Genomic DNA, 27,218 nt, shown 5'->3' on the forward strand with positions numbered 1-27,218 from the left:
AACCCGAACAGACGCCGGAGTGTGGCTACGAGGGGATTTTCACAGTAACCGCATTGTGGTGTCAATGTAGGCCTACTTGTGACACAATCAAATAAACTTTAACTGTTCGGGTGCACTGAGGTAGAATTTAGCATGGCTAAATACAGCTAACCAGCACGTCTTTCGGACCACAGGAGGAAACCAGCGCACGTGGAGGAAACCCACGCAGGTACGGGGAGAACATGCAGTCAGTGACCCAAGCCAGGAATCAAACCCAGGTCCCTGGCACTGTGCCATCATGCTGCCCGAATGAACAACGTTGGAATTTTTCTGGGCGTACTGCCAGTTAGGCTGAGCAGGGTGGAGCTGATAGGAAGCATAGACATAGGTATAGAAACATGTGGCATTATCCCTCAGCAGTTTACATCACAGTTCTGATGGACTGGCAATAGGCTGGTCGCAATGCTACCTGAACTTTTTTTTAAATACATTTTTACGGAGTGTGGGCATCGCTGGCTGGGCCAGCATTTATTGCCCATCCCTAACTGTCCTCCACTTCAGAGGGTGCTTGACAGTCAACCATATTGCGGTGAGTCTGGAGTCACATGTAGGCCAGACCAGGTAGGGACAGCAGACTTCCTTCCCTAAAGTTCATTAGTGAACCAAGTGGGATTTTTTTTTAAACAACAACAATCATTAGACTTTTAATTCCCGATATATTTATTGAATTCAAATTTCACTGTCTGTGGTGGGATTCGAATCCGAATCCCCAGAGTATTACTCAGGATTGCTAGTCCAGTGACAATTCCAGTGTGCCACTGCCTCTGCATAGGAACGAGGTGAGCTGGGATCCTTTATTTCTAAATAATACATAAAAGAGAAATTATGAAAAAAGCAAGATGATATTGGGGGCCCAAGTAACAGTTTCAAAAGAACAGGAATGATTTGAAAGAAATATGATGGTGCGAAGAATAAGTAAAAAGGTCAGAGGTCAAGCAAGCTGCAGGAAGAAATATTGAGGGAAAGCAAAGGTTTTTAAGAATTAGCTTTGGCCATTCCAGAGAATCAGTAAGAGTCTGTTGTTGTTGTTGAGGTGGGATTGACAATCAGTTAACTCAAGTTGCACTGTTTCTTCATTTTTGGCCTTTGTGATACTCTCTGCCTTATCTCTTCCTGTGTCTCGTTGAAGTACTATCAGTGTTTCCTGTCTATCTCCTTAGTTGCCAGTATCTCTGGTTTGACGAGAAGACTCTAGTGAGACTGAGGAGTTGATAATCGCTGTGTGTTTTTTTTATTGAAGTTAGACATCCGTTATTAGTGAAAACCCAGCTCCAAGCGTGAGGCTCCAAAAAAGCTACTGAGGAAACCACACTGAGGAAACATTTCTGTTTGCCCAATCTTGATTGCACATTCCTTCCCCCCCACCTCGCTGCAGCCCAGAGCATTTGGATGATTAGGAAGAAACGATCTTCGGAGCCTCCAACAGGGGAAGTTCCCTAATTCTACTTGAGCAATACCAGCACAAAGGTCACAGTTAACATTAGCTGGGGCTCAGATGGTAGCACTCTTCTGCGTTAGAAGGTTATGGGTTCAAGTCCCATTTCAGAGACTTGAGCAAGTAATTTAGCTAATGTTCAAGTGCAAGGTAGCACAGTGGTTTGACTCCCAGCTTGGGTCACCGTGTGGAGTTTGCACATTCTCCCCGTGTGTGTGTGTGAGTTTCCTCTGGATGCTCTGGTTTCCTCCCAGTCTGAAAAACATGCTGTTTAGGTGCATTGATCCGAACAAGTGCCGGAATCTGGTGACTAGGGGAATTTCAGAGTAACTTCATTGCATTATTAATGTAAGCCTTACTTGTGACTAATAACTAAACTTTTTACTTTTACTCCTGAGTGATACAGCATTGTTGGAGTTGCTGTCTTTTGGGTTAGGTGTTAAATTGGGGCCTCACGTACCTTCACAGGTGGATGGGGAAGATCCCAGGGTGCTGTTTGGAGAACAAGGGAATTCTGATGTCCACGCCAATAATAATCACTCACAGAATCCATAGAATCCCCACAGTGCAGAAGGGGGCCATTTGGCCCTGCGAGCCTGCACTGACCACTATCCCACCCAGACTTAGCCCCACAACTGTTTTACCCAGCTGAGAGTAAGGGGCAATTTAGCATAGCCAATCAACCTAACCGGCACATCTTTGGACTGTGGGAGGAAACTGGAGCACCCGAAGGAAACCCACGCAGACACGGGGAGAACGTGCAAACTCCTCACAGCCAACATTACTTTGTGGTTAATGGTATGTAAATTGGCAGTTGGATTTCTGACATTACAGCGGTGAATACGTTTCAAGAGTACTTCATTGACTAAAGCTCTCCGGGGTATTTTGAGGTTGCAACGGGCTCCACAGAAATCTAAGTCACACTTTCCTTTATGCTGAGCTTCCTTCAGATGAGAATCGCTCTACTTATTGGCTGGCGGAGATTGCTGGAGCATTCATCTTTAGTGATAAACTAACTTTTCCAGGTACCATCAACAGATTAACCAATCAACACTTTCCTACAGTATTCCAGACCTGCCTGGCTCTGAATGGATCAGCAGGTCTGGCTTCCTGAATTTGTTTTGTAATTATAATAGCGCGGCACTCCTCAGGGGAAATCGAGATTTCATTAGGAATAAAAGATATTTATTGATAAAGAGAAATGAGTTTCAAGTGTTTGTAGCCCAGGACTGCCTTGGAACATGCTCCAGTTTTTACATGCTGACTGCATGGCTGCCCGATGTATTCTGCCTGAGAGAGGACTCTATCCTCTGGGGTTGATCACTTGCTCTCGGTTCCCACTGGTCCCTCAAGCCAGCTGACCCTTTTCAGCTGTGCTGTCTTAAAGTGACAGACACCACGATCACAACAGCTATGATCTCCTGTCATGTCTTAGCGTGTAAATGGCATGTGTTGGTTGTCAGCTTTATTTTTGTGGGGCATGGGCATCGCTGGCTGGCCAGCATTTATTGCCCATCCCTAGGTGCCCTTGAAGTGAGTGGTATTTTAGAGGGCAGTTGAGAGTCAACCACACTGGAGTCATGTGTAAGCCAGACCTGGTAAGGACGGCAGATTTCCTTCCCTAAAAGACATTTGTGAACCTGGTGGGTTTTTCTGACAATCGGCAATGGTTTCATGGTCATCAGTAGATTCTTAATTCCAGATATTTCTTATTGAATTCAAATTCCACTGTCTGCCATGGTGGGATTTGAACCAGATCCCCAGAATATTAGATGAGTTCCTGGATTAATAATCTAGTGATAATACCATTCGGCTATTGCCTCCCCAGATGGGAGGTAAAGTGCCCGCCTTTGACTCCATGGTCACAGTTGAGCCTCTGATTCAGCTGGTCATGAGTCCTCCAACATGAGAGACTCCAGCATGTAATCCAGGTTACCACTGAGGGAATGCTGCACTGTTTGCAGTGGTTTTTTTGAGGTGTTAATCAAAGGTGTAAAAGATCTGGTATGAGCCATATGTGACTCCAGACCCACAAAACGTGGTTGACTTCTTAACTTACCTCTGAGATAAAAGAAAATTACAGCACAGAAATAGGCCCTTTGTCCCTCCGAGCCTGTACCAACCATGCTGTCCAGCTGAACTAAAACCCCCTACCCTTCCAGGGACCATATCCCTCTATTCCCATCCTATTCATATATTTGTCTTGGCGCCCCTTATAAGTCTCTGTTGTATCTGCTTCCACTACCTCCCCCGGCAGCGAGTTCCAGGTACCCACCACCCTCTGTGCAAAAAAAAACTTGCCTCGGACATCTCCTTTAAACCTCGCATCTTAAACCTATGCCCCCTAGTAATTGACTCTTCCACCCTAGGAAAAAGCTTCTGACTATCAAATACTGGAACATTTTCATAGAATCATAAAATCCCTGCGGTGCAGAAGGAGACCATTTGACCTATCGGGCCTGCACTGACAATAATGCCACCTAGTCCCTATCCCTGTAATCCCACGCATTTACCCTGCTAATGCCCCTGACACTAAGAGAATTTACCAGGGCCAATCCATCTATCGTTGGACTGTGGGAGGAAACCAGAGCACCTGTAGGAAATCCACACAGACACGGGGAGAACGTGCAAACTCCACACAGGCGGTCACCCGAGACAGAATCGAACCCAGGTCCCTGGAGCTGTGAGGCAGCAGGTCCAGCCACTGTGCCACCCATTTTTGTGGGGGGGGGGGGGTAATTCAGAATGGGCAACAAATGCTGACTTTATCGGTGACGTCCGTATTCAATGAAAGAATAAAAATCTTGAAAAAAGAAGGCTCCACAATTCAAAGCTTTGCTTATAAGTAGGTTCAAGGGCATAGTGATATGTCCGATGTCTGGCACCATTCACTACAACCATCGCATGTTAACTCTGGCTGGATTTACAAGATACTAAAGAAGCTAATCTTTCTTCCCAAGCCTCAAGTGCTTGTCAATACTCAATCGATACATGATGTAGTTGTTCTAGCAGCTGGCTGAATTATGCAGCAGAGAGGTCTTACTGTGACGAGAGGAATGTCATTAAGATATGATCTTTTATCCTTTCAAAATATAACAAGGTGTAAAAACCAAGCCAGTCTTGTTTTTGCTTGTGTTCCTACCTTTTTCTCCAACGCTGCTTGTCTCTCATTGTATTCAGTCACCAGGAACAAAAGAATCCCCCTATTTTCCCCCACCACACAAATAGCCCCATCCGCCATCCACACAAAACAAAAGAGTAACATGAATAAAAATGGAAAAAACTCCAGAGAACAAGAAGACAACAAGCCACAGTATAAGGACAAGGCATCACAAGGGGCAACAAGGGTTGGACGTGAGCTGAACAAAAAGTGGCAGAGCAGGAGAGAACAGGGAACACGGCCTCTCTCTGTCTGACCCCAAGAACCTGTCTCTGATTGCATTCCATTCAATACTGTGCTTTCTCTCTCACCTCGGACGTTGAGTTAGCCCGGAGCCCACACGTTTCTTGATATAAAACTAGAAGGAGAGTTGATTTATGTAGTCAGAACGAATAGACATCCAAATCAATCATTATCACTCAGAGATTATTGCACATCAACTGATACCTCACCGAAAGCCTCTGATCCCGCTTTTCCTTCAAGATTCTGTAAAACAGAGTAGTTAAGGGAGATGGGGTAAGTTGCTGATATCTCGCAGCAGGGATTGTGAAGGCTGGTATGCAGGCGGCTGCATCTCTTAAACCAGACCCTTACCATCGTCGACAACAGACTCGATTCAGACTGTGGCAAAGGTTGGGGTTATAGTATGCCTCATTAGCCTTTTCTGCGTCTCTCTGCCTCTTTCTCTTTCCCTCTCCCTCTCTCTGCTAAGAAAATTGGTGAGAAGTCTCACAACACCAGGTTAAAGTCCAACAGGTTTATTTGATAGTAAACGCCACAAGCTTTTGGAACACTGTTCCTATGTCAGGGTGAGTGGGGAGTTCTGTTCAGAAACAGGGCATATAAAGGCACACACAGTTTACAGAATACTGATTAGAATGCGAGTCTTAGCTTGAAGACTCAACTCAGTCGTAAATCTGTTCCCCCTTATTTTGAGGCTATGCTGCCTAGTTCTAGTTTCACCTGCCAATGGAAACAACTTCCCTACTTCTAATCTATTCCCTTCATAATCTTATGTTTCTATAAGATCTCCCCTCATTCTTCTTAGCTCTAAAGACTGTAAAAGTCTGGCTTAGGTCAGGAACTAAACTGTACTGCAAACTGCGATTGGAATATTGTGAGCAATTTTAGGCCCCTATCTAAGGAAGGATGTGCTGGCCTTTGGAGAGAATCCAGAGAATGGTCATTAGAATGATCCCAGGAATGAATGGTTTGATGTATGAGGAGCATTTGAGGACTCTGGGCCTGTACTTGATGAAATTTAGAAGGATGGGGGGGAGATCTCATTGATACTTAAAGAATACTGAAAGGGCTCGATAGAGTGGAGGTGGGAAGAAGTTTACGTTAGTAGGAGAGACTAGGATCCGAGGGCACAGCTTCAGAATAAAAGAATGACCCTTTAGAACCGAGATGAGGAGGAATTTCTTCAGCCAGTGGGTGGTTAATCTATGGAATTCATTGCCACAGAAGGCTGTGGAGGCCAGGGTATCGAGTGTATTTGAGACAGAGATAGGTTCTTGATTGATAAGGGGATCAAAAGTTATGGAGAAAAGGTGCGAGAATGGGGTTGAGAAACTTACCAGCCACGATTGAATGATGGAACAGACTCGATGGGCCAAATGGCCTAATTCTACTCCTATATCTTATGTCCTGCTGTGTGCTATTGAAAGCTGATGTGTGACAGTGTCACTTGCTGCACTGTGATGCTGACCTTTTTGGGGAAATTTTAAAATTTCTAATCACCCACAATGTAATTTAAAAGATGTGGGTAATTAGTGGAAGTAACTGTGTTTACCTTTTAATTTTTTATCTTGAATCAATCAACCTGTAAACTTTCCATCGCCACCCAAGGAGATTCCCCAGCCCATCTCACTTGTAAACGTGCCAGACACAGTAACCCTTTTTTTATTTTATATTCCACCAGATCAAACAAGAAAGGTTAAGAGACAAACTGTAAAAGCGATGTCGACCTCATTAAAGCAAAACCTCCAGAGGACTGCGCCTGTAAAGTTCTCCAATTATTCTTTGCAAGTGCCTTAAAGTTACCTAGCATCATCAGTTAAAGGTAGTTCGATGTACTCATAAAAGGCTGACTGAACATTATTCTGCGTGTGTTAGTCAGACAGGAGCATTAAACACAACGGGGGTGACTTTCATAGAATCACAGAAACCCTAGTATCCAGAAGAACGCCGTTCAGCCCATCAGGTCTGTACTGACATCGATCCCATCTAGTTCTTATGCCCGTAACCCCACAAACTTGTCCCGCTAATCCCTCTAACCTACGCATCCTGGGACACTAAGGAGCAATTTAGCATGGCCAATTTGCCAAACCTGCACATCATTGGAGTGTGGGAGGAAACTGGAGCACCCAGAGGAAACCCACGCTGACACGGGGAGAATGTGCAAACTCCGCACAGTGACCCAAGATCGGGAATCAAACCCAGGTCCCTGGTGCTAGGAGGCAGCAGTGCTAACCACTGTGCCACCATGCCACCCTGAGCCTACACTCTCCATCTATGGGGAGGGTGGTGTGTGTTCAAAATTCAGAGGGCGGGATTCACGCCGGTGAGTTTCTGAGCTCTGATCTTACTGGTCCCTCACCAATGGAGTGGCTTAAAACATGACATGCGACCACAGAAGGCTCAATTTCATACATTAGCAGGTAATTAGTGAGCACTCTGTCTGGATATTGAGGCCGCATGGAATTTTCAGTAGGCCCCATTTACAGCATGACCCAGGCACTTTCACCTCTGAGGGGGGTTTCGGAGATGGGCACTCAGGCAGCCAGCACCCATGTGCACTGCTCAGGAGAAATGGGGGCGGTCTCACGGGACACGGATAGGTTCCACTCGAGGCCAGCTGTGGGAATCCCAGAATCACCATTTTGGGAAGCGGTGTCAGGAGGGGTCACTTGCCATCTTTCTCTACCCTTCGTGTTGGGGCACCCCTCACTCTAAAGGGGTTGTGAAGGCTGGTATGCAGGCAATGTATCCCCTGTCCTCCTTTCTGGGTTCCTGTCCATACTGCAGCTGAGGGGATGCCTTTCCTTAGTAAGGGCTGGCAAGAAGGTGGGAGGGACATAGCACTGCCATTCTCACACTCCACAGGGTGCCTGGTAACCGCAGTGTTCACCCAAGCTTGGTGGCATGAGCAGACAGGGTGGAGGTTCTGTAAGTGTAATACGTCCTTGGAGACAGAAGTCCCTTCACCAAAATCCCTTCGTTTACAAGACTGACAACAGCAGAGTGCTTTCCGTTAGCAGTCTACACGAGGAGTCCCAGAGGAACTGACACACCTGGTTAAATACAAAACAAGAGGCTCCCATCAATTTGGCCCTTAATCAGAGAATTCATATTCGAATAGGGCCACCTCAATTGCCTGATTAAAGTCATTACAGTGAGTGAACAAAGTGAAATTTATTGACAAGTATTCAGAACAAAACGTTGACCTCGCTACACTAATGCTGAAATTCACCCGTTCCCACTAAGTGCCTATGATTTTTTAACCTTCCTCACCGCCCCCCCCGCCGCCCCCCCCTCCCCCCCCACATCTAGGTGTATCCCCAGGATCTGCAGCTGATGTTGAGGTGGCCTGCTAACTTCCACGCCCTTTGGCCTGAGATGACCTTGGCAGGCGTCCCATGGGGAGACCTGGATCTTGAGGGTCCAGACCTACTTTCATTGAGCACGGGTGTTTGACTGCTTCCCTCCTTGGTGACAGGGAGATGTGTCACCCACAGGAAAGATCGGGGGAGCCGGGAGATGCCCACGGTCCCCAGGCTCGATGGTGTCAAGCTGTACTCCTGCCAGCCCTCTTCCCTTTGGGCTCCCAGGGGCCACTGTGCTTCTCCATGGGATGAAGAGGCAGAGTGAGATACAGAAGCCCCACCACCCTCTGGCACATAAACTCATGCATTCCCGCCAGTGCCTGCACCATGCAGTCACAGCCCTGCACCATGGTGCGGACATCTCTTGCCATGGAGTGTACGCCCTGCACTAAGGTCGCCACTGCAGACGCCAACCTTGCAGTGTTGGCTTTGGTGCACTGCAGTGATGGTGACATCTCCTTGGATAGAAGGTGATGGGGTTCTTCCAATTGGCCTTGCAGTCTGAGGATTGCTGCTGTCATCCCTCCCTAGTATTTATGACTCTTCCTTTGTAGCTCTGGTGTAACCAGGCCCAGGGGCCCAGTAGAATCCTGGACTGTGCCATCTCTCTAAGCGCTGGTTCCTTCAGACATCCCTGCCTCTGCCTGGTGTAGATCGTCAGCTGTGAGATGCTCAACAGTGAGTGTCCCAAAGCCAGCCTAGTTATTGAACCCACCGCAGTGTGAACATCTGCTCTGATGTCAGCTGTGGGTGACACAGTGGGGTTGGAGAAGTCCAGAATTGCTGGAGTCTGGTGGTTCCAGGGGGCGCAGTCTGATCAGTGACCCCCTCAATGAAACGCAGTGCAGGTTTCTTGGCTGCCATCCCCAGCGATCATTGTTAGGGCAGGTGACTCGGAGACAACTTGCTGCTCCAGCATGAAACTTGTGGGAATAAAAATGAATACTAATGAGCTGTAAGATTTGGCTTGGAAACATACCATTGGTGAGAAACATTCCGTTTTTCAGACCAGAGCCAACACTCTGCCATTTTTTGGTAAGATTTCACCCAACCTTTTAATGATTGTGGCTGCTTTAGTGGAGGTAATGACGGTTCTTTGGCAGTTCAGCTGTTCCAGGGAAAAATAACAGAAGAGTAAATATGCATTTGAGGCAAATTAATTCCAGATGCTTGTGCAACCTTGATATGTCATACTTCCTGAAAACTCAAGAGCAGCTCCTGAGTCGACGTACATACACATTCCCAACTTCGTTGTAAAGCAGCTATAACACACTCCCCCTCTCCCCCTCCCCCTCCCCCCCTCCATGCACCTTGAACATTGCCTCTCGGTTCAAGTACATTGCAAAGGCAATGCCATTTTCTTCTGACTTCTGCCTGAATTGCCTTCGCTACCCGGGTTACCACAGAGTGCTGGACAGCTATGGCGTCCTTTGAACACTGGTATCCAAGGCCACAGAGGCAGCGGGTTGAACTTAGCAGTGAGCTGAGCTGGAATGAGAACTTGTTCTGAGACATCACTCAACACATTGGGCCTGCCTGCACCAGTGGAGTTGGCCACCATCTTCAGGCTGGAGAGGGTGGGTTCTAAGCTCTGGGCAATGCCCCCATGCACATACTGTCTTTCTGTCATTTGACTATTTCTACCTCTCGCCTTATTTAGCTTCTGCAGCCCCCCCTGCCCCGCCCCAATCCATGTGCTCAGTTGATTGCACTCTAGGAAACTGGGCATTTGCCTTGTCCTTGCCCCCTGCCCTGACTGTAGGCCATTCATGCCCAATGCTTCCTGCTATCCTTTAAATGATGGGCTGTATCAGCGTCAGTGAGTGATGGAGTTTGTTCCTCATCACTGTTCTTGACTCCACGAACTCCGAACATACTTCTTCCGCCTTCTTCCGTCAGGGAAAAGACTGAAATCACATACCAAATGACTCGAGAGCAGCTCCTTCCCTGCTGCCATCAGACTTTTGAATGGACCTACCTTATATTAAGCTGATGTCTCTCTACACCCTAGCTATGACTGTAACACCACATCTGCACCCTCTCCTTTCTATCTCCCCTATGTGCTCTATGAATGGTATGCTTTGTCTCTTTAGCACGCAAGAAACAATACTTTTCACTGTATACTAATGCATGTGACAATAGTAAATCAAATCAATTCAATTCTATCATCTATCATAGAACTCTACAGTGCAGAAGGAGGCCCATCGAGCCCGCATTGACAACAATCCCACCCAGCCCCTATCCCTGCTCCAGGCAAAACAAATCAGTTCATCGGCAGAAGATGATGGGGAACTGAGTATTTGACCCATCCTCTAATCCCTTTAATCTACGCCTCCTGGGACTCTAAGGGGCAATTTAGCTTGGCCAATGCACCTAACCTGCACATCTTTAGACTGTGGGCGGAAACTGGAGGAAACCCATGCAGACATGGGGAGAACGTGCAAACTCCACACAAACAATGACCCAAGCGGGAATCGAACCCAGGTCCCTGAAACTGTGAGACAGCAGTGCTAATCACTGTGCCACTGTGCTGCCCCCATTCCTTCTCTCCTACCTGTTATTCTTCCACCACTACCTCACCAGATGATAATTCTTGGGTAATTGAAAAGAGAAAGGGACAGGTTATGGTGGGGGTTGGTTGTTGATGGAGGTCAGTGGGGGAGGGTGTGTGGGGAGGGGAGGGGATGCGAGAAACGATTGTGGAATGAGGTGAAAGTGACGTAGAAGAGATAGTTGTCTTTGATGGTTTCAGCTGCATTGCTCCAGCCAGACTGCAGTTCCCCTTCAGTAGCGCAGAATAGTTCTAACCTGTGCCAACCTCTTGGGATTTTACACCCTTGCTCAGATGTGTAATCACTCCTCAGTTGTGCACTGTATGCAAACATGTAAAGGAGCAGGCAGCAAAAGGTTTGCGCACTGCTTGCACCGTAAGCAATGGGTGTGGGACAAACCTGCATCACCATTCCCATGCCTTTTCTTGGGCTCGAACCAATTTTTTCTCCTAAGGGAATAACAACACAATTAACCACGTTAGTGGGGAGGCAGTAACGTAATGGTACTGTCACCGGCCTAGTAATCCAGAGACCCAGGGTAATGCCCTGGGGACCCGGGTTCAAACACAGGTGGTGAAATTTGAATCTAATAAAAAATTTGGAATTAAAAGTCTGATGATGACTATGATACCACTGTTGGTTGTCATTGGAAAAAAACATCTCTCATTCACTTAAGGGAAGGAAATCTGCCATTCTTACCTGGTCTGGCCTACGTGTAACTCCAAACACACGCCAATATGATTGACTCTTAACTCCCTTTGAAATGGTCGAACAAGCTACTCAATTCAAGGATAGTTAGGGATGGGCAATAGATACTGGTCCAGCCAGCGATATCCGCATCCAGTGAATGGAGAAAGATGTAGTTACAATGCCCCTGAGATTGGCACCATCTAGACTCTGCCTTGTGGGTGTACCCGCGGGGACTGCAGTGGTTCGAGAAGGCAGCTCACCACCACCTTCTCAATTCAAATTTGGGATGGGCAATAAATGCTGGCTTAGCCAGCGACACCCACATCCCGTAAATGAATAAAATAGAAGAGGGAGCAGATGAGAAGAATTTGAAAGCAAGAATGAGAATTGTGTTGCTCCAGGCAAAACAAATCAGTTCACCGGCAGAAGATGATGGGGAACTGAGTATTTGACCCACAGTAACAGTGTAAAGGTCAGCATTACCTCGGTGAATGGTACACTATAAACTGTAGAGCTCACTGCAAACAGCTTCCCCATACAATGACCTCATCCAGAAGCACATCTGTATGTTGGCATACAGTGGAGGGTGGGTGAGTCAGTGCAGTGTTTGCACAATTATAATAACATGTCATGATTCTAACAGCTGTATCCATTCTGAGTCTGACGTAATGTGGATATCTTATTTAGGCAGCTGTCAGGAACAGGGCATCACACATCAGTGGATTCTCCCCAGACCTACCTTCAGCTGGGTCCTGTTTCTTTTGAGCTACTGTCGACATGTAAGCCCCAAAATATCCGTCCTTTGTAAAAATTGGGTTATTTTCACAAGTGTGAGGCTTCACTGACCTTTTACATTACAACTTAATAAGCTTTTGTGGTTTGTGCAGTGGTTAAATGTCACTGTTATTGAGTTAATGTCACAACAGAATAGTAAAGAGGCTCTATTCTTAAGAAAAAGCGGTGTGCCAATTCGCAACACCTTTTAATTTGAGGCCTTGTTTAATTTATGGACGTTTCTTCTGGGACATGGAAGTGGTACAAGTCCGCTTGTAATTTTGCAGCTAGGCACAGATGTTCCATCAGTATTCAGTGGGTTAAGAGAAGGCTTGCGTTCCTCATTTATTTAATTACTTGCAGACATCCTGTGGAAAGGCTTTGGATATTCGCAGGCATTTCTCTGTCTGTTCAAAGAGAGTCAAAGGAAATTCAGAGAACTTGAACCTCGTTTTGTCATGGGAGGGATTTCGGGTCACTGATGCTGATTGATGGAGGAAGGAGGTATAAGTTGAGACAAATCGACTTGTGTCAGACGAGGCTTCATCTGGCCAGGCTGCAAGTTACCGCCAGGGTCATGTTTTACAAGCCATTGAGTATGCCTTCTAACCCATCATTCATCACTAGAAACACAAAGGTCAGCTGTTGCCGTGGCAAAATGTGTTGTGGGATGTGCTGGTGGGAGGAAAAGCTCCTTCAGTCTCACCTTGTCCCTTAGTTGCTGCTCAGCCTATTTTCAGCTTGTGACATTAAGCTTGCAAAACACTAATCACCTGCAAAATACCTTACATCTTACAGAACGTTTGTAGCATCCTTACCTCTGTGTGAAAAGATTGTTGGTCATAAGACGTAGAAGCAGAATTAGGCCACTCGGCCCATCAAATCTACTCTGCCATTCAATCATGGCTATTATTTTTCTCATCCCCATTCTCCTGCCTTTTCTCCATAATCTCTGATCCCCTTATTAATCAAGAACCTATCTATTTCTATCTTAAAGACACTCAATGACCTGACCTCCACAGCCTTCTGTGGCAAAGAGTTCCACAGATTCACCACTTTCTGGCTGAAGAAATTCCTCCACATTTCTGCTTTAAAGGATTGTCCCTTTAACCTAAGGTTGTGACCTCTGGTTCTAGTTTTTCCTACGAGTGGAAACATCCTCTCCACGTCCACTCTATCCAGGCCTCGCAGTATCCTGTAAGTTTCAATAAGGTTCCCCCTCATCCTTCTAAACTCCAACGTGTACAGACCCACAGTCCTTAACCGTTCATCGTACAACAAGCTCTTCGTTTCCAGGGATCAATCTTGTGAACTTCCTCTTGACCCTTTCCAAGGTCAGCACGTCCTTCCTTCTATATGGGGCCCAAAACTGTTTATAATATTCCAAATGGGGTCTGATCAGATCTTCATACAGCCTCAGAAGTACATCCCTGCTCTTGTATGCCAGCCCTCTTGACATGAATGCTAACATGGCAGTTAGGAAGGCAAACGCAGACTGAACCTGCACGTTAACTTTAAGAGAATCCGATCCATTCCAACCATTAGAACACAATATCATCATTGCCACATTGCTGTTGGTGAGCGTTGTGTTTTTATAATTATATATATTTATATAATATATTTCTTATATATAAAAACACCGATCACTGAAAGGATTGGGTAAACATGTTAAGGCTTCAATTATTAAGACTAAGCATATGGGAACATCTCTAAAAAGGTAAAAACTGTGAAGATGTCAGCAGCAAGAGCTGTGCGTGCTGTGTTCCGTTCACAAGTAAAAGTGAAACTAAGACTGGGTCACAGGACACACCTCCTTTCAAGTGATGTCATGCTGCAATACCTGAAAGGCATATTACAGCAGTGGGATCCTGCTGTGCACAAATTGACTCCTGTGTTTCAGTATGCACACCTTAAAGGTATTTAATTGACTGTAAATACTTTGAGATGTTCTGAGGTTGCAATGGGTGAAATATAAATACAGTCTTTGTGTGAAGAAATTGCATTGTTGTGAGAACATTCTGTTCATGAATATAAGATGATGTCAATGTGCTTCAGAGTTACTATTCAACTGTGCTGCGTCCAAAAACCAAACAGAATGCAACAAGATATTTTCTCTGCATCTAGCAGCTTTACATCATGTTTTAGGAGTCATTAAACCATCTCCTGAGGATTCAAGAATAATTGCTGCACTGATGAAAAAGTCACTGGGTGATTGCATAGGTTACTGCATTTGGTCTCAGAATCCTCAAACTAAGGAAAGAAATGCAACTGATTGTTATGCAGTGACCCGGTGGAAAAGTTCATATCTGGGGAGGACAGGAATGAGTGCCAGCTGTGAACTATTACTCTCAGTAACACTCCGTCACTCTCACCTGCCTGTCACCCGCTACAGGAATCGTATTGGGTGAGGGCGGACCATGGGAATGAACCTTAACCTCGGGTGGGATTTTTCAGTTTTAGGATGAGCATGGCCAGAAAACCCCACCCTTGAGTAGTATGCTTTTAACCACTGGTAGAGATGGATATTCCATTCCTCATGCTCTCTTGCAGCTCTTTTTCTGTCCATCCCTGTCCTTCATTCCCTCTCCCTCTCTCTCTATTGCCTCACCATCTCTCCAACTCCCCTCTTCTCTCCCTCGCTTCCTTGCATCCTTACTCGCTCCTCACTCACCCTTGTCTCATTCTCCCAGTTCCTTGCAGACATGGTGGAGATTTCCTTTGAACCTGTTCAATGAGTGCTTTGCTCATTGCGTTCTGGCACCCACTTGGGAAAAAAAGGGGAGGATGCTAAGCAAGGGATATTTATAATGTTGCCACAAAATCCCCTTGACCGTGGGTTGGTTTGATACCCATCACTGCTTGTGCCACAGTTAAAGAATGTGTTTCACAACACAGCTGGATTATCTGAGAGGAAATGAATTGGCTGTTGGTGAAATGAAATAAGTCACATCCCTGTCAACATGTCCAATTGTGGCTCATCAATATTCTATTCAAGCTCCACCATTTCAATCCATTCATTCCAAAATCAACCTTCATTAACAAATATTTAAAACATGACAGCTAATCTCGGGACAGATTGGGCTCCATTTTGGACCGATCCCACTAACTACATTGAAGGGAAACTGATACTGATCACAGTGCCAGTATCCTGGGTCAGTCCTCACCCCTTCAGGCAGCTTTTGGGTGACACAGTGGTTACCACTGCTGCCTGTCAGCGCCAAGGAGCTGGGTTTGATTCTTGGGTTACTGTCTGCGTGGAATTTGCACGTTGTCCCCGTGTCTGTGTACGCTCCTACCAAAGATGTGTGGGTTCGGTGGATTGGCCATGCTAAATTACCCCTTAGTGTTGGGGGATTAGCTAGGGTAAATGCATGGGGTTACGGGTAGAGGGCCTGGGCAGGATTGTGGTCGGTGCAGACTTGATGGGCCAAATGGCCTCCTTCAGCACTGTAGATTCTATAGGCATAATTCTTCCATGGTGACCCACAACTTTTCTGGTGGGTTGGGGTGGGAGATGTGCATCACTGGCCTTGTACCGGGGTTTGTGCATGCGCCAGGAACGCATGCGCATCTCCCAGAGCAGGAGAACAATCGCTGGTCAGACCACACGGGAAACTAACGGGAAGGCAGGTAAGTAATTTGAATCTTTTTAAAATGTATTTTAAAGACGTTTAGTAGTTCATTATTGGGAACTTCCAGGTCCTGGTTGAATCTCCCAACCTGCCAGGAGTACTTCATTCCAGCGACATTTACATTAGCTCCTCAGGTTCGGGAAGTAGTGAGAGACCCCATCAGAATGAAGGGGGGCACTCGGGGCCCTCCAGGGGGTCAGGTTGTGGGAGGTTGTGCCCCTAGGCATGGGCACCCTGGCAGTCCCAGCCTGTGTCGCCTGGCACTGTTCAAGGGGCAAAGTACCCATGCACAGGGGAAACTTTTGCACTGCCCACTGGGCATTGGGCAGCGCCAAGGGGACAGGGCCTATTGTCAGCGAGGCCTAGGGGCGATCGATGGGGGTGGAAAGTCCCCATTGCCACTCTGCATGGTGATCGAGTTTGGGATGGAGAGGGGGCAGCGATTGGCGCAGACTGGGGGGGGGGGGGGGGTAGGGGATGTGGGGGGCCTGCCTCCCGGAGGGGGTCTGGCCATGGGGGGGGGGGGGAGTCTGGGAGGAGGGGAGTGGGGGGTTCACTATTGCTGGGGGGTAGGCTGTACATTGGGGTGCTCCGGGGTGGAGGGGAGGGTCAGGGCTGTCCTGGGAATTTTCATGGGCGCTGCGAATGGGCCTTGAAGGAGGCTGAAGGGGCAGCACTGCGGGGGTCCCAGGCTGGCCACTGATTGAGCTGGCCGGCAAACAGGGGGACTGACAGATCAGGGCCGCTGCGTACGCAGTTCTGGAATTGGCAAGTTCCAGCGCGGATAGGCCCCGTCCCCTTGGGTTTTTAATGTGATTCATGATTGGGACCTCTGCAGTACACAGAGTGAGGAGATTCGGGTGAGGAGCTGAACTGACAAAAGAGTCGGAATTTAGAGCAGTTTTCCGGCACTTTTGGGAGCATCGTGGCCTATAGTTCTGATTCTTTCACATGAAGCCTGATGGAACCTGAAGAGATTGCGTTCACCTTTCTCTTCAGCAATGTGACACAGAGGGTGGAATTGCCCCGTCCCGCCCACCATGGGAATCATAGCAGGCGGGGACAAACCGCGCAAAGGTCCGTTGACCTTGGGCAGGATTTTCCGGCCTTGGGGTCAAGCACAACCGGAAAATCCAGCCCAGAGAGTGATTAGAATGTGGAACTCACTACCACACAAAGAGAGGAGCACCGATGTGCATAAGGGGAAGCTGGATAAACACTTGAGGAAGAAACAAAGGAATATGTTGGGGAGGATAGATAGGGCGGGATGCGAGGCCTATGGAGGTCATAAGTACCAGCATAGACTGACTCATTGATGAGAATTGCCTATGTTTGTGCTATACACATGTCACATCATCTGTTTGCCATTCTTTTCTGCCACAATTGGCTCTGTATCATAATCCCATATGGTAATTCATGTCTGTAGTTTGCAAACCTTATTTACCGCACTCTGATGACAAAGGTATTTTAACTGGAAACAGTCCCTCGGTGGTATTGCTCATGGATCTGATGACCAATGATCTGATGATCTTCCTTGGTTTCAAATTACATCACTTGACTTCTTGGCTATTTGGATGAAGTACTAAAATTTTATGGAATTTGTGGTGGCAGCTGAGTCACTTTAAATAGTGTTTTTCATTAGAAATAAAGGAATTTTCCAATAATAAGAACATAGAGTGATGGGAATGCCTCGCCTGCTCTGTCGGAGAGTTGGTGCAGTCTCGATGGACTGAATGGCCTCGTTCTACACTGTGCTGTGACTGATGACCTCGAGGTAGGTTAGCATCTCGTAAAGGAGCCCACTTACCTCACAGATTCTGTTTTAGATGAAAGATCCACACACACAACCATTTCTGTCAGGTGCTGATCCACCTGTCGTGTGTGTCCACCGTTTTCTTTTTGTACCATAGATTTAATAACACAAGTTGGAATCTTGTACCCTCGCCGGTGATGAGCTTGGAGATGGGAGGGACATTTATTTTTCGTGGGATGATGGTTCCCGAAGCTCCACTAACCTGACATCTCCGCCAGGATTAAGTCCTGGTTGGGAAGGCCCATGGTTGACCTTCCCACCACATTTCCAATTAAGCACCTTAAGTGACTGATTAATAACCACTCAAGAGTCCGCTTCTATGCAGGGAGGCCTGTCATTGTGCGGCGTGCGTGATTGGCCAGCAGCTCTCAGTCGGTGGGACCTCTGCCCTGGGGTCTTGAATCTAGGGGAAGGCCCACTGCTGCCCTTGCCGCTGCCTGATTGGCATGTTGTTCGGCAAGCTTTCCAGGCAGGCAAAATCCTGATGCCCCAGCAACCTACTGCCCCCTGTCACTTTCAGGCAGGAGAAGATAAAGCCCATTTAGCTCACCAATCCATTTGGTGACATGTTTAAACCCATTTGTTGAGAAGTATCTGTCTAGTTCTTCCTTCAAGCCGGTTTTAGTTCCTTATTCATCCACCACCAATGTCAGCAATTGTTTCCACATAGAATCTCACAGTGCAGAAGGAAGCCATCCAGCCCATTGAGTCGGCACTGACCACAATCCCAGCCCCACAGCCCCATGCATTTACCCTAGCTAGTACCCCTGATACTAAGGGGCAATTTAGCACGGCCAATTAACCTAATCAACCATATCTTTGGAGCGTGGGAGGAAAACAGAGCACCTGGAGGAAACCCATGCAGACACGGGGAGAATGTGCAAAGTCCATACAGACAGTTACCCGAGGAGGGAATCGAACTGAGGTTAATACAATGGCAATATGAGGCAGCAGTGCGAACCACCATGCACCCCACATGTTCAGCATCCCCTTAGTAAAGAACTTCCTCCTTCATTTCACACTTCCATTTGTTTCCTTAATTCCTAAGCATGGCCCCTTTTGTGCTTCAGTTCTGTACAAAATAGACAAACTTTGCTGGATCCAATTTATCCAAACCCTTCGCGACTTCAGTAATACCTATCGTATTCCCAGGGAAGTCGATCTTCCCCCACACATCATTCCCTCAAATCCAAGGATCAGTCTTGTGGTCCTGTCTTGTACCTCTTCCAATAACTGAAAAACTTTCTCTCTATCCTCACCAAGAATTGAAAATCTGTGCCCAGTGTCTGGGCAACACCATCTGTCTCTCCTTCAGGACACACTATGAAAAACATTTGATGTGGCCAAACACAAGAGCTGTCAAACCTGTTCTGGATGAAATTTTTGCAAATACAGTGGAATTTACTCTATTGTGAAGGTTACTAAGAAACCTACAGGCTGGTTTGGAATTTGCTTCCTTGCTAGATTCCTTGTAATCTAGACCAAATACACCTGGATCTGGAAACTATCCGAGTCATACAGCACAAAAAAGGCCCTTTGGCCCATTGAGTCTGCACCGACAATTTTTTTTTTTTATTCAACCATGGCTCATGGGCTTCAATGGTTTGGCCAGCATTTATTGTCCATCCTTAGTTGCCCTTGGAGAGCAGTTGAGAGTCAACCACATTGCTATGGCTCTGGAGTCACTTGTAGGTCAGATTGGGTAAGGGCAGCAGATTCCCTAAAGGACATTAGTGAACCAGATGGGGTTTTCCAACAATTATGGTCATCAGTAGATTCTTAATTCCACATTTTTTGTTTAATTGAATTCAAATTCCACCATCTGCCGTGGCGGGATTTGAACCTGTGTCTTCAGAACATTAGCTGAATTTCTGGATTGATAGTCTAGCAATTATACCACTAGGTCACTGCCTCCCCTTAATATCTACCAACAAAGGCGTGATAATCCCATTTTCAGTCCCATATCTTTGAATATTATGATATTTCAAGTGTTCGTCCAAATATTTTCTAAGGGTTGTAAGGTTTCCAGCTTCGACTACCTTCCCAGGCAGTGCATTCCAAATTCCCAACACCTTTGGATAGAATTATGGTTAGTATTCAGAGACCAGTGCGAGCTTTTTTTTAAAATCACTTTTGTTTCAGGTTTCTGTTAAAGAGATCCCATGTATCTGCTGCCCTTGAGTTTGGAAGGTGCTGTCTAAGGATCTTTGGTGAATTGCTGCAGTGCATCTTGTAGATAGTACACACTGCTGCTACTGAGCGTCATTGATGGAGGGAGTGGATGTTTGTGGATGTGATGCCAATTAAGTGGGCTGCTTTGTCCTGGATGGTGTCAGGCTTCTTGAGTGCTGTTGGAGCTGCACCCATCCAGGCAAGTGGGGAGTATTCCATCACACTCCTGACTGGTCTTCAAAGAGTTCCATGCACTTTTTAAAAAATCTCTATCTAGGAGGCTGCTATTTAGTGTCTCATTAAAATAAAGACAACATGCCAACCCATGCTTTGCTAAGGTGTTAGTCTGGAGTAGGGATTGGGCTGATAATCTTATGAATTAGAGGCAGGAGGTGTACTAATTTAGCCATGTCTGATGTATGACAATTGATAGGTTCAAGTTACAGTAAGTAGTCTCACAACACCAAGTTAAAGTCCAACAAGTTTATTTGGTAACACGAGCTTTCAGAGCACTGCCCCTTCATCAGGTGAGTCAATGCTCCAAAACCTTGTGTTACCAAATAACCCCATTGGATTTTAACCTGGCGTTGTGAGACTTCTTACTGTGCCTACTCCATTCCAACGCCAGCATCTCCACATCATGACCACCACAGGTTCAACTTGGGTCTGTTCTCTCAAAGTGAAAATGCTGCTGCTTCTGATAGTGTCATCATCGACCCAAAGCAATATTTCCTCCACAGATGCTGGCTGACCTGTTGAGTATTTCCAGCATCTTCTGTTTTTATTTCCAATTGCAGATTTCATCATCTGCAGTATGTTGGATTCTTTAATGTAATTCTTGGTATTTTGTACTTTTGCACATGACTACATTGAGCTGAAGGTAACTTCTTTCCGTATGTGTTTTGTAGGGAGGTGTGTATTCGACTGGACGGCAGAGTTCACCTCACAGTGGTTTACTTTGGAACAGAACAGATGACAGAAGTCAAATCCATACTTGAATATATGTCCAGGTGAGCACGGTCTTTCAGAAGGTTAAGCACCAGCTACAATCCCTTGTGGCACATCGCCCAACGAGTGACACTCTGGGCTGGATTTTACGGCCTTGCTCATCCTGAAACCGGATAATCCCACCTGAGGTCAACGGACCTTCCCATGGTCCGCCCCTCACTCGCTCTGATTCCCATGGCAGAGGGACAGGATAATTCCGTCCATTGTATTGCTGATGAGGGATACATTAGCTGCTGAGTTTACGTAATACATAATCCCTACAGTGCAGAAGGAGGCCATTCAGTTCATCAGGTCAGGACTGACTGTCCGACAGAGCATCCCACAGCGGCCGTATCCTGTAATCTCATGTATTTATCTCACGAGTCCCCCTAACCCACACGTCTTGGGCCACTAAGGGGAAATTTTAGCATGGTCAATCCTTTTAACTTGTCCACTTTTGGGAACCAGAGCACCCGGAGGAAACACATGCAGACATGGGGAGAATGTGCAAACTTCACATAGACAGTTATCCCAGGCTGGAATTGAACCCAGGTCCCTGGCGCTATGAGGCAGCAGTGCTAACCACTGTGCCACCATGCTGCCCATTTGAACATGTTGAGCTTGGCCACTTGGGCACATTACGCTGGCAGAGCTGACACACTTGGCCGATTGTACCCAGCACGTACTCAGCGAATGACCTTCGAGAGGGGAAAACAAAGGTGTTTGGAGGGAAGTAGTGCGAAAGTACATTGACTGAGACAGATTTTGCTCTGGTAAGGCAATAGATTATTTTAACAGTGTTTTTTATATGAGAACATTCTATCAACTCTTTCCTTAACCCAACATCCTTCAGTGACTGCAGCTTCACTGGCAGGGCATCAGGAACTACACACCTCGGAGCTCTGAGGCAAATAAAGTCTTGCCACAGAGCTTGAAGAATGGAGCTCCATGTTTGACTTGATGTTGATAAATTTTCTGAGTTATGCTCCTGCTGAGGTTTACAGAACAGTGCGCTGGTGTCTTAAGGCTCTCTCTGTCCAGAGCCTTATATCAAATATGTGACGTGTTGAGAGCTTGCAGTCTGAAACTGCCAGACTACTTGCTTTAATGCTCACTTTCACAAAACCCCGATCCAGTAATGACCCAGAACATGGTGATACTCTCACTTATTGCCAAATTTGATTCATTGCCCCTCAGGAAAATTCCAGTACCTGAAGAAACAATGCTGTCTCTTGGAAAATTACAATGGGACAGACAGACTTGTTCAAAGCCACGTTAAACTCGCCAACGTCCTCGCAGGGTAACTGATTCCTTGTTCAAAACTGGATGGCATGGTGACACAGTGGTTAGCACTGCTGCCTCACAGGACCAGGAACCCGGGTTCGACTCTGGCCTTGGGTGACTGCCTGTGTGGAGTTTTTTTTATTCATTCATGGGACATGGGCGTTGCTGGCTGGCCAGCATTTATTGCCCATCCCTAGTTGCCCTTGGAGGGCAATTGAGAGTCAACCACATTACAGTCACATGTCGGCCAGACCTAGTAAGGACAGCAGAATTCCTTCCCTAAAGTGAACCAGATGGGTTTTTCCGACAACCGACAATGGTTTCATGGCATCGGTAGATTCTTAATTCCAGATTTTTTAAATCAAATTCTAATCCCACCGTCAGTCATGGCGGGATTTGAACCCAAGTCCTCAGAACATTATCTAAGTTTCTGGATGAATAGTCTGGTGACAATATAACTAGGCCATTGCCTCCCCTGTGCAACTGTCTGTGTGGAGTCTGCACATGTTCCCCATGTCTGTGTGGGTTTCCTCTGGGTGCTCTGGTTTCATCCCGCAGTCCAAAAATATGCAGAATAAGTTGATTGGCCATGCTAAATTGCTCCTCAGTGTCAAGGGGATTAGCAGGATAAATACATGAGGTTATGGGGATAGGGCCTGGATGGGATTGGTGTTGGTGCAGACTCGATGGGCTGAATGGCCTCCGTCTGCACTGTAGGGATGCTATGATAACTTGCAGCAATTTCCATTGGCTTGGAACTGTACTACAGTTTGAACTTGTACAAAGTGTCTGACAACAGTGTGTCCTTTGACTTGGCGAAGTGCGATCAAATTCTTGAGCATTTTATATACTTCTGGGTCCATTTCCATTAAAAATAATCCCCATTTCCTCCTCCCCACTGCCTGATTAAAAGCTGGATTATCAGGATCTTTGAGGATTTTGTTAGCCGTGAAAAACATCTCTGGCCAATACACACACGTACTGGTCACGGCTGTACGCTCCCTGACACTCAATCATATCTGTTCACCCTCGAAGTTCAATCCACCTTTTCCCTAAGGCTGGACTTTTAAGCCTATTTCTCAGCAAAGCAAAGCTCACAGTTCCTCTGAAGGTTTGCTGAAAACTTTTCCAACTGAGAAACAACCTTTCCTTAATCCTTCCAACCTAAAAGCAAAATTGGAATATAAAGCTGCAGGTTCTAATCAGCAGCTTTAGAAAATTCCAATATCTGCGGAGAGAATTGAATTTGTGAACTATGTGGACAACTGGCATTATGTCGACTAAATTAAATTTACCAGAAGAATGGTGAACTTGGGGTGGCATAGTGGCACAATGGTTAGAACTACTGCCTCACAGTGCCTGGGTTCAATTCCAGCTTCGCATCACTGTCTGTGTGGAGTTTGCACAATCTCCCCGTGTCTGCATGGGTTTCCTCCCACAGTACAAAGATGTGTGGGTTAGGTGGATAGGCCATGCTAAATTGCCCCTTAGTGTTGGGGGTTTAGCAGGGAAGTTACAGGAATAGGGATTGTTGTCGGTGCAGGCGTGATGGGCCGAATGGCCTCCTTCTGCACTGCAGGGATTCTATGATTCTAGAATGGGGCAAGATGAAGGAACACCCTTTTTGAAGAAACTGTCCTATCCCAAGTGAGTTGCACATTTTGTGATACATTCATTCTCAGGAGGCAGGTGCCACTTGCAAGGGTGGCATTTATTGTCCATCTCCAGTTGCCCTTAAGAAGGTGGACCTTCTTTTTGAACCACTGTGGTCCATTGTGGTGTCCGTGCTGGCCCGATGGTGTTGAATAGAAAATTCAGTATATTGAGCAGTGACAGTGAAGGTGTGGGCGATAAATCCTCCAGTTAGGATGGTGGGCGTTTTGCAAGGTGTTCCGGTAATGATAAATTTGCATGATGTTGCTGCTCTCGGTGCAAATGCTTTTTGCAATTTTTTGGCTAAATTGTTTTCCATTTTTAAGTTTTCCTTCTTGCCCTCAAATGGCTCAAACCAACCGTGTTTTATTATTCAGATAAGTTGTGACTCACATGTAATAATGACACCCTCTTGTTACCGAGGAGAAGTTGCTGCTGAAAATTTGTGCAGAGAATATAATGTATCTGTTCTGGAGTGATATATTTTCATGTCTTTATCTTTCGAATATAGAGAGGCAAATTACAGGAACTACACCTTCATTCCCTTGAAAGAGGATTTCTCCCGCGGGAAAGGATTGGATGTAGGTGCTCGGGCTTGGAAGGGGAACAATGTCCTTCTGTTCTTCTGTGACGTGGATATTCACTTCACTGCTGAGTTCCTGAACACATGCAGATTGAACGCCCAGCCAGGTATCTCACTACCTACATTAGAGAGCATAAAGCCTAAGCTCCTTCAAAGCATAGACAATGATAGACCGAATGGTCGCGTTAGTGACAGCACATCTGACTGCATCTCCGGGGAGAGAATAGAATCTAGCTGACCCTTTGTCTTAGCCCTGTTGGAGCTGTACTCATCCAGGCAGTGGGCAGTATTCCTTCACAACCTGACTTGGTTGTGGGATTCCGTGGCACCAAATTCAGTCCATAGCACCTGCATTTTCAGACATGCTGGTGAGGTGCATTGGCCATTGCTAAATTCTCCCTCAGCGTACCCGAACGGGTGCCGGAGTGTGGCGAGATTTTCACAGTGACTTCACTGCAATGTTAATGTAAGCCTACTTGTGACACTAATAAATAAACTTTAACTTACTTTGTTCTCTAAATTGTGTCAGCATCATACAATGTGGGCTATATGGATGCTGTTTTGGTAAGAGTATTTGTGCTGGAGTTAGAAATGGGAGTTGATCTGTAATGCTGATTTGGTGCCAGTAGTGCTATTTTCAATCTTGATGCTTTAGCTAATGCCTTTTCTTACACATGCACAGTCGAACATACGTTCAGTAGCAGGAAGGGATCATCAACAACTTTTGGGCCAGTTGCTGTTGGATTTCTGTTGGATCTGTCTGAGTCTGGAAAAGTGCATTCAGTTTTCTAGTACTACTTAAAGCGGGGGAAGTCGACAAGGAGTATGTTGTACATGGTGAGAGTCCAGATTCTCTTACTCCAAGGATCTTGCTAAGACCACTTGCTCCAGGTCATGGGTGCTATTGTTAAGAGTAGCATGACAAGGAAACTGAGTAGAGGCATCACAGAGCAGGACAAGGTGCTTGGAGAGGAGGGGAGGGGGGTGGGGGAGGAAATGCTCTCATCAGGAGACCATATCCACGGTCTTCATCCAGCAGTTGCTTTGCCTGTACCTCCTTTTTGTGAAGGATGCGCTCTTTGAAACTGCCACTTCTGCAGAGTTGCAGCCTTGGTACAGGATGAGTTCCACTCCGTCACTGGCTGTCACTAGCATCTCCCACGTTGACAGCCACACAAGGGAGGTCACTGATGCTCTATAGGAGAGGGGAATGCATTTTCTTTGTGCGGAGAGAAACAGGGGGAAATGTGCGCTCAGATTTTCTGTTGCAGGATGTCACTGACTGCAGAAACGCTACTTTGTGGGCACTGTGTCAAATTGGAGGGCAGTGCCCCAACCAAAAGAGTTCCATTGCCTGAATAGTCATTTGGTGTGTGAATGTCTGTTTTCCTGATAGCTGTCATGATGTCTTTACTTAGTCTGCTGTATTGGAGCCATCAGGAGAAACCAGGATAGCTCGTGGTTGACAAGGACTACCCACTCACCACCTAGCTCTCAAATCCTGCGCAAAATGCAAGCACGTGTGGGCAGCATATGCATAAAAAGCACAGTGCTGCTGCATGGAATATCATTGTGCAGACCTTGGCTTTGGCAACCCTTGGCATGATGGCGCAGTGGTTAGCACTGCTGCCTCACAGCGCCATGGACCCAGGTTCGATTCCCAATTGGGTCCCTGTCTGTGTGGAGTTTGCACCTTCTTGCCATGTCTGCCTGGGTTTCCTCCTGATGCTCCGGTTTCCTCCCACAGTCTAAGGTTAGGTGCACTGGCCATGCTAAATTGTCCCTTTGTGTCACAGGATGCGTGGGTTAGCGGGGTAAATATGTGGGGTTATGGGGGTAGGGCCTGGATGGGATTATTGTTGCGATAGACTTGATGGGCCGAACAGCCTCCTTCTGTACTGTAGGGTTTCCATGATTCTATGGTATCTATCTGAAATAACACCCACTCATGGTACTTTCCAAAAGGAAGATGGTAGCTCCCTTGATTAGTCAAGAAAGGGAAAATTGATTCCGAATGCCGAGTGTTCAGAGACTCCGGGCGTGATGATTTATTTGTTAAATCACCCAAAGGTGTGGGGGTTAGATGTGCCGTGCTAAATTGCCTTTATTGTCAGGGGGACTCACTCGAGTAAATGTATGGGATTTTTGTAGATAAGGGCCTGGGTGGGATTGTGATCGGTGCAGCCTCGATGGGCCAAATGGCCTCATTCTTCATTGTAGGATTCTATGATTCCGTTGCCTGAACCATTCTGGAGGAGCACCACAGTACTCGTCAGATCATGTGTCACGGTTTAAGCAAAATACGGCGGCTGCTGGAATCTGAAACAAAAACCAGAAAATGCTGGAAAATCTCAGCAGGTCTGGCAGCCATTGTGGGGGGAGAATAGAACCAATGTTTCGAGTCTAGGTGACCCTTTGTCTTTGCTTTTAGCTCATTCAGCCAAGTGGAGAGTCGCAATCTTGACTTGGGCCTTGTAGTTGGTGGACAGGTTATGGGGAGTCAGGTTACTCGCATCAAGATCCCTAGTCTCAGACTTGCTCTTGTAACCACAGTATTTATTTGGCTAGTCCAGTTCAGTTTCTGGTCAATGGTAACTTTGGTTTTTTAAATGTATGTGCAGAGTACTACCTCATCTTTTGTTGATGAGCTCTCACGTCACTGGCAGCACCCACTTCACTCCTCCTTGCTCTAATGGACCTCTGTGTCAGAACGTCCCTTTATTTGTTCTGCCAGAGTTACCCACCGTGATTGATGTGTACCTGTGGGTGGCACGGTGGTTAGCACCGCTGCCTCACAGCACCAGGGACCTGGGTTCGATTCCTGGTTTGGGTCATG

At 46.5% G+C, this 27,218-nt stretch overlaps 1 protein-coding gene across 1 annotated transcript in view; it reads left to right on the forward strand.

Annotated features, from left to right (window-relative positions):
* Window positions 1-27,218, forward strand: part of csgalnact1a (chondroitin sulfate N-acetylgalactosaminyltransferase 1a) — a 144,278-nt gene that overhangs the window by 98,871 nt on the left and 18,189 nt on the right. The window contains exons 4-5 of the mRNA XM_080200053.1: window positions 20,784-20,885; window positions 24,311-24,489. Coding sequence (XP_080056179.1) covers window positions 20,784-20,885; window positions 24,311-24,489 — 281 coding nt within the window. The remainder of the gene's footprint in view (window positions 1-20,783; window positions 20,886-24,310; window positions 24,490-27,218) is intronic.

The sequence above is a fragment of the Carcharhinus amblyrhynchos genome, chromosome 1 (assembly GCF_965287045.1).
Source record: "Carcharhinus amblyrhynchos chromosome 1, sCarAmb.v2.hapA, whole genome shotgun sequence".
Taxonomy (NCBI): Eukaryota; Metazoa; Chordata; class Chondrichthyes; order Carcharhiniformes; family Carcharhinidae; genus Carcharhinus; species Carcharhinus amblyrhynchos.